Raw genomic sequence first — 8,799 nt, 5'->3', positions numbered from 1 at the left:
AAAAACATCAAGACCAATCTACAAAAAGACCCCATGCATGACAAGGCTCAAGAGAAATAAATGTGTTGTTGCATGCCTACCTCTGGATATTGGTTTGTTGCCGCTGGACATTGAAAAGCGACGCGATCTTGGAAGACTCCAGCAAACTGCTTCCGAGGACCACAGCATTTATTTCAACGCTAACTCTGTCACTGTTTACTGAGCCACAAAGCAAAGATGTCACTGCCTTGCTAGTTTTGAAGAAGAAAAAAATGTTTACACTGATAATACCGATTGGTTTTTTTATCAGCAAGAAAGACAATTAAAATGTTTGTGTAAATGTATCTACCAAGACTAATAGGCCTATAGCCTAATATTTAGTACATATTGCAAATGTGACCTTCAGTTGTTTATTGTAAACGTGTGTTTTGTTTGCAGATGATTGTCCCATGTATTGTGCCCGATCATTTCTGATTATGAGTCGTTCATATGAGGGGATACTGTTGTCCTAAAGTGTGTCAGGACAGATGGAAAAATATGGACAGTTCGGATAGGCCTTCAGACGTCACCTTCTAGAGATTATAGACCATTTGCACAGAGGGTTTTCTTTATTATTATTTTTTGTACATTTGAAAGGGGTAAAGGATAACAAAAACACGGTACATTTTAATATTAGTTTGTTGTTGAGTAAAAACATGTTTTAAAGGTTTATCGGCTGCCGTTTTTTCATGTAAACGTGGCCTACGTTGACGTTCCCTCGGTGAAAGCAGCATGGGCTACCATCCCATCGCGAAGTTGTTGATGTATTTAGAAAAGGCTATGACATCTTATCAGTTAGGATCTGTTGTGAGTCACGTGTTAAGTGGTTTAAGAGTAACCCCATGACAGGGTAGGCATGTGGGACTAAAATCGGAGTAATTAATCACCGTCACTTTCATGGTGCATTGTTCTTTCTCCCTCCCGTGCACTTATCTATTTTGCAGGTGATAAAAGTGATAATGAAACAATTGGTGGCAGGTAGCCTGGTGGTTAGAGCGTCGGGCCATACCCAAAGGTCGCTGGTTCGAATACTCAAGCCGACCAGGTGAAAAGTCTGTCGATGTGCCTTTGAGCAAGGCACTTAACCCTAATTTGCTCCAGGGGCGCTGTACTACGTCTGACCCTGTAAAACAACACATTTCAGTGCACCTATCTGGTATTCGTGACAATAAATATATATCTTTAAATGCCATGCTTCATTTGCGAAATAGTTGGTGCTCGGTGGGGTTCAGGAAGGATTGGTGGGGATGTGACATATCAACGGGAAATCATTCGGGAATTGTCAGATTGTGCAGAGGAAAACGTCCCTTCGTTGTATACAATGCCATGTTAATAATAGACTAACCGAACCCGTTTTATAAATAATAATAATAATGTATTTATGTTAGGTTTAATACAATGAATAAAGCATTGTTAGCCTATTACATTTTTTGGGGTGTGGTGGTCTTCGTTTCGTTTCTTGGCGAAAATTGCAACCTTTAATCCTAAATGTGCATTTGGATATATTGTCTTATTGAATAGTATATAGGCCTATAGTGTAGGCCTATAAGTAGGCCTATAAATACAGACATATTTCTTTATTCATTGATGCTGCTTATCTTTCATTGTTTTATATTTGACCTAACTGCTAGTCTTTCTTAAATAAAGGTGTTAGATATTTAAAAATGTTTTCATCATGGTTAGCCTATTGCATAATTAACCTTAACCTTAAGCTGTTACCATATAATAATGCAGACAGAATAGTAATATCAAATAATACTTTAATATAGATTTTCGCTTGCTACATGAATACACATTAACAACGTATAGCCTAAGTTAAAAGGGATACACAAACGATATTAGCACAGAGCACGTCTCACAATTTGTAACATACCGAGGTGCCTGTGAATCCCACAGTTACGCCTTCAATGAATGTAAGTGTCTGTATGAAATAATGTCGTCACATATCAACATACTCTGAACGAACATGACACTGAATCAGTCTCTTCCATGTCCAATGTCCAGAAAAGGTGATCCATAAAACCCCCCAAAAAACTACCAATTTACAAATGTACACATTTTAATTGTTAGAAAAAGTTAATTGAATGCAGATTCAAATTCAAGACGGGTTCACGATTGGCCTCGAATACACACCTTGGTAGTAGGAAGTGTCTGTGGGTGTAGAAGCAACATCTAAGCCCGTTTTAGTTGACATTGAGCCCATGGACAGCGGCCCTGTCATCGGTGAACCATAGCCGTACTGCATCATCTGTTCATACGTTTTTAGGTCCATTTTGTGGTGATGCTGCTGTTCCGACGACATTAGATTGTTGATGGAGAAGGGGTGATTGAATGAATAGTGGTGCTCCGGCTTCAGGTGCGCTTCGTGCACGAGCACCGAGTGATGCTGAGACAGGAGATGGTGAGTCTGTGGGATAGGAGAGAGCGCGTGCTCCGCGGGGCTCATTACCTGCTGCCGGGGTTTCGGGTTAGATACTGGCCGCTTGACGTCTTTTACGGACGGGGTAGGGTGGGGTGATTCGTTACCGTTACAGCTCTCTGGGCTGCTGTTAGAGCCGCCCTCGGAAGTTTTCTTCCCGGTCTCCCTGCCGAGGTCTTTCTCGCACCTGAACCGCTTTTGCCTCCGGAGATAGCAGCCGTTCTCAAACATATTCCCTGAGTCCGGGTGAAGGGTCCAGAAAGATCCTTTGCCCGGCTTATCCGGGGACCTGGGCACTTTGAGGAAGCAGTCGTTGAAGGATAGAGAGTGGCGGATAGAGTTTTGCCAGCGCTGCTGGTTCTGTCTGTAGAAGGGGAAGAGGTCCTGGATCCATTGGTATAGCTCATTCAACGTCAGCATCTTTGTGGTAGACTGCTGTAAAGCCATGGTGATGAGAGAAATGTAGGAATATGGGGGCTTGGCGTGCGTATAGCTTCTCCTGTATGTTTTGGGGTCCCTTGACCTTATGTTGGACTGTCCATACATGGGGCTCATAACGCTCATATTATTATAGGAGGTCAGGGCATTCATCGATGGAGACTGGGTGTTTATGGGGCTCATGTTCGGGTTCAGCGCCGCGCTCATGCCCGCCATCCCTGCTCCCATACTGTGCATGGTCCCGGAGCCCGGTGACATCGCGGCCATGGAGTGGTTCACACCCGTGTTGACGTATGACATGTTCATGGGGCTGCCTGACATGTTGCTGGTTGAAGTCATTCCAGGCATGCTCATATAGCTGCTCATCGAGTTCATTCCCAGACCGGTGTGTTGTGTCATGTTCCCAACTGAGGTATAGCACTGTAGAGAAAAGAGTGCACAACGTCAATAATATCTTTAAAAATGTGAATAAAGTAGACACTATATAAATCACCTCGAAATAATTATACCTACAGAAATTCTTTTTTTTCAGTTGGCCAAATATCCAATCTTAATTTGTAACTTCAAACAATTACGTTCAAACAGTGAATAAGTGCATATAGACCTACATCCTAAAGAATATTCTAACGCTATTTTATTCGCAAAACGAAAGCGATTGAAAAAGGGGGAAGAATTAGTCAACGAATGTAGCCTAATGAGGCGAAGGGCTCATTGTAGTCTCCGTAATAGCCTAATTCGATACATAGTCAAAAGGCAAATTATGTGCTACGATGAAATAATAAGAGATACATTTCAGTTTCAATTCGATTTTCAAAATAATAAAGATTCAAGTAATATATTTCGTAAATGTTCTTTCCAACCTCACTAGACATTGGTCAGGAGAGCGAAGAGATCCGGCAGGATTTCTATGGTGCCTCAAGTCAATATTTGATCACAAAGTTAATATTATCTCAAGGATAATATTGAGTTGTATAGACAGCAAAATGCATATATATATATATATATATATATAAACTCTACCCACCTCGGGCTCTCCGTAGTAAGCGCTCCAGTCTGAATGCTCGTGTCCTTCCATTTTAACAGCGCTTAGCATTGTGGACCGTCCAAAACCAATTTCCGTCAACAGCCTCTCTCAGTCCCAGCAGAAGATTAAGTGAAAAAAAACTGCCCTAAAACCGATAGGGGACCACAGGCAACCCAGGTCGTTTAGTCTGCGTGCTGCCTGGGGACTGGTTCATGGGTATCTTTCTGCCCGGAGTGCCTTCAGACGCAGTAAAGCGAATGACGATGACAAGAGTTGTAATGACGTTAGCTCCTCGTCGTGCTGTGGTATAGCAGCATGTGTCGCGTTGGCGTTCGAGCCTCCAACCCTCACTCTTTCAATTCCCTATTTGAATAATCTGCTCACACCTAGGTACGAGACTCCTCCGTTTGGCCCTCTGTTGTACACCTGCGCTGTCTGAAAAGGGCAAACCCATTCGATCCAATATGTCAAATGTGATTGTTTTCCACCAGAAAAAAAAAAAAGACAAGGAATTTTGAATTCTAAGAAGGCTTATAGGAATGTGGTTTGGCGTCTTCTGACCGAGTATTGTCATTTCTCTCAAGGAGTGTGGTCCTCGCCTAACTTCATTTGCATTCCTGTCACATTTTACAGTTTCAGCATGCAATCAAAACATTTTGTCTAAATAAACAAGCAATTTCCTAACCAGTTACTTCACCAAACCACAATGCTACATCGATATAATAAAAAGGCATATTGATATGGAGATATTATGGGTGACTATAAAACACCACTTTTAATAGTATTTTAGGCCGTATTGAATAACGATTGACGACTGTAACATGGGAATGTTTTTATTTGAGCAATAAGTCCAGGGGTCCATGCATCGATTAAATTCTGGAGTGAGGGGGCGATAAGGGTAGTCTAGTCTACCCAGTGGTGATGACAGAAATGCACAACTTCGTAGAACGTTGTGTGCAGCATTTCGAATTTCGAAACATCGCAAACAAATGTTCAGGGTCAACTCAACTCGAGGGACGCTGTAAGATTTTGGGTCGTTATCATTAACATATAGGCCTAATATTGTGCATAATTGTCTCTTGAATTCTAAGTGTTAACGCAAGTAATGCAATTATATCATATTTATTTTATTATACCTCCGTTGTGTATTACAAAATACTTCAGTGGACAACAAACGATTGATCCATCTGCAATGTGAGCTCTGAAGTACACTGAGTGAACAAAACATTAGGAACACCTTCCTAATGTTGACTTGCACCCCACCTTTGCCCTCAAAACAGTCTCAATTCGTCGGGGCATGGACTACAATGTGTCGAAAGCGTTCCACAGCGATGCTGGCCCATGTTGACTCCAATGCTTCTCACAGTTGTGTCAAGTTGGCTGGATGTCCTTAGTGGACCATTGTTGATACGCACGGGAAACTGTTGAGCGTGAAAAACCCAGCAGCGTTGAAGTTATTGACACACTCAAGCTGGTGCGCCTGGCACCTACTACCATACCCCGTTGAAAGGCACTTACATCTTTTGTCTTGCCCATTCACCCTCTGAATGGCACACATACACAATCCATGTCTCAATTGTCTTAAGGCTTAAAAAAATCCTTCTTTAACCTGTCTCCTCCCCTTCATCTACACTGATTGAAGTGAATTTAACAGGTGACATCAATAAGGATCATATCTTTCACCTGGATCCCCCTGGCCAGTCTTTGTCATGGAAAGAGCAGGTGTTCCTAATGTTTCGTGCACTCAGTGCGCCTGGCACCTACTACCTACCATACCCCGTTGAAAGGCGCTTACTGTCAACAGAACCTCCATTTCAGACAATATCAAACAAATATTTTCACATGATCTAGGCCTATTTTAATTTCCCCTGATGTAGTTAGTGGCTGTCTGGAGAATAGAGATTATTCAAACATAACACTGTGTCTATACTAATGTGTCGGAACCATCATTTTATTGACTTTTGCGAAGGCCTTGCAGCCTTGCTGCCCTATGTTTGATATGCTGGTTTCAAGAGAAGCAAAGTTTATCTAACGTGTTTGATCACTAGAGCTGGAATGGATATCCACAGCAATCGCTGATAATCCTAGCTACGGAAAACAAGGATACTATTGAGGTGATATTAATGGAGCAGTTTAACTGGTGATGTATTTGCCAAATACACACTATAGTACACGCGCACAGGCCAGCGATGGAATCTTTAAATGATGGTGTTGGAAGAATGTTACATCTGATATTTAATTGTGATAACTTCCTTAATCTACTATTCATAGTCATTCTGATAATAATGTCACGAAAAAGTGCACAATTGTTAGAATGTATTGTAAGCCATAGCCTACATAACAGATTCATGAGAAGTATACCAACATTTGTAATGCTTATGTCAACGAATTATGAATGCGGTTATATATATATATATATGTGTGTGTGTGTGTGTGTGTGTGTGTGTGTGTGTGTGTGTGTGTGTGTGTGTAGCTTATGAATGTGTTATAAAGTCATTAGGATACCCTTCTATTAAGGGTACTGTTTACCCTGTCATCAATGACAATTTGTGATAATGATTTAGTGCTGCCACATAGGTAGTTAACAGGTAAACATTAATCGTGTTTGACCTCACACTCTCTTAAGGGGTTCTGTTGACTGTTAGGTGAACCAGTGTCTTCTCACAAGCACTGATACAGTACTATCTAGTGGCTTACTGTAGGTGTATTGCTCCTATCAAATGCGCTGAGGCTGATTCATCACAAAGCGTGTCAATAAAGGCACCACAATGGCCTTCAAGTCAATCATTACTTTAGAAGTAGAGTAACATTAGCACATTTTTTACAATTTGTCTCTGCTCAATTTTATTCCCTGAAATCTATTTGATTGGGTGAATTATGTGTTTGCTGAGTGAATGTATTGCATTCTCAAAGATTACAACACATAATATTGACCAAAACACATCATATTGACCAAAACACAACATATTGACCAAAACACATCATATTGACCAAAACACATCATATTGACCAAAACACATTATATTGGCCAAAACACATTATATTGACCAAAACACATTATATTGGCCAAAACACATCATATTGGCCAAAACACATCATATTGACCAAAACACATTATATTGACCAAAACACATTATATTGACCAAAACACATCATATTGACCAAAGAATGAGAGAAGATAAAGAAGAAAAGAAAAGAACGATACAAACTATAGCATGCATATAAATATCCAGGGAGTAGGAATCTATGAATGTGCCAGTTTCATTACAATGTTTTGCACTGTGGCATAGGGAGTTAAAATCCCCTTAATTCGTTGTTCTGCCAGTTACCCTAGTCCCCCAGAACAACTTTTCAAGAAACACAAGGGTAAGAGGTTAAGCTAGTGATTAATAAAGAGTCTTTTCAGTGTGAGACGAAACCACAAAATGTTTGCTGCCATTTGCCTATAGTGACAGCAAACATACTAAATTGAGGGAGGCTTTGGTTGGGGCCTTTATCCTGTACAGCTGTGACAACGGCTGTTGGCTGCAGGTTTGCGGCCTGCCACAGTGTGTTTACCTGGAGATGAATCTGAAAGGCGGCGGGACAGGGAGGACACACAACCAAGGTGAAAGGGAACAAGAGACTGCTGTTTCAGATCTAAGGAAAGCGGTTATTGCACTAGCTGGCTGGACCACCGTGCTCTCTGTATACACACACACACAGGGTCCTAGACCAGAAAGCGTCACTCTTAATGCACCAATACACTCCTTTTCATATTGAAAGCATATTGTGAGTTGAAATGGAAGACAGATTAGGTTTCACAGGATCCATTGGTATGTACAGTGCCTTCAGAAAGTATTCATACCCCTTGACTTATTTCACATTTTGTTGTTACAGCCTGGATTCAAAATGGATTACATATATTTTTTCTCACACTTACACACAACACCCTATAATGACAAATTGAAAACATGTTTAGAAATTTTAGCAAATGTATTGAAAAGGAAAGACACAAATATCTCATTTATATAAGTATTCACAACCTTAAGTCAGTACTTTGTAGAAGCACCTTTGGCAGCGACTACAGCTGTGAGTCTTTCTGGATAAGTCTCTAAGAGTTTTCCACACCTTGATTGTGCAACATTTGCTCATTATTCTTTTCAAATTCTTCAACCTCTAGCAGTGTTGATCATTGCTAGGCAACCATTTTCAGATCTTGCCATAGATTTTCAAGTAGATTTAAGCCAAAACTGTGACTCAGCCACTCAGGAACATTCAGTCTCCTAGGTAAGCAACTCCAGTGTAGATTTGGCCTTGTGTTTTAGGTTATTGTCCTGCTGAAAGGTGAATTAATCTCCCAATGTCTGGTGGAAAGTAGACTGAACCAGGTTTTTCTCAAGAATTTTCAGCTTATTTTTATCCTGAAAAATGACCCAGTCCTTGATTACAAACACACCCATAGCATGATGCAGCCATCGCTATGCTTGAAAATATGGAGAGTGGTGCTCAGTAATGTGTTGTATTGGATTGCCCCCAAACATAACACTTTGTATTCAGGACAAAAAGTGAATTACTTTGCTACATTTCTTGCAGTATTACTTTAGTGCCTTATTGCAAACAGGATGCATGTTTTGGAATATTTTTTATTCTGTACAATCTTCGTTCTTGTCACACCCTGATCAGTTTCATCTTTCTTTGTGCTTGTTTCCACCCCTCCAGGTGTCGCCCGTCTTCCCCATTATCCCCTATGCATTTATACCTGTGTTCTCTGTTTGTTTGTTGCCAGTTCGTCATGTCTTGTCAGGTCTTACCAGCGTGCTTTCCCGTCTTCCTGTTTTCTCAAGTTTCTGTTTCCTAGTTTCCCCGGTTCTGACCATTCTGCCTGCCCCCAAGCCTGCCTGCTCTCCTGTACCTGCCT

The 8,799-nt window shown here is 41.0% G+C and overlaps 1 protein-coding gene across 1 annotated transcript; it reads right to left on the bottom strand.

The window, feature by feature from the left end:
- Nucleotides 1-1,761: 1,761 nt before the first annotated feature.
- Nucleotides 1,762-4,652, bottom strand: LOC106607676 (forkhead box protein A2). The gene is made up of 2 exons (XM_014204877.3): nucleotides 3,900-4,652; nucleotides 1,762-3,295 (listed from the first exon to the last, which is right to left on the bottom strand). Exons 1-2 carry the CDS (start codon nucleotides 3,966-3,968, stop codon nucleotides 2,117-2,119), a joined length of 1,248 nt encoding a protein of 415 aa, XP_014060352.1. The 5' UTR covers nucleotides 3,969-4,652; the 3' UTR covers nucleotides 1,762-2,116.
- Between the last annotated feature and the right edge of the window lie 4,147 nt (nucleotides 4,653-8,799).

The sequence above is a fragment of the Salmo salar genome, chromosome 06 (genome assembly GCF_965601325.2).
Source record: "Salmo salar chromosome 06, fSalSal1, whole genome shotgun sequence".
In the NCBI taxonomy this organism is placed as follows: Eukaryota; Metazoa; Chordata; class Actinopteri; order Salmoniformes; family Salmonidae; genus Salmo; species Salmo salar.
Note: the sequence above shows the minus strand (reverse complement) of the source record. Positions and strands in the feature narration are given on the sequence as shown.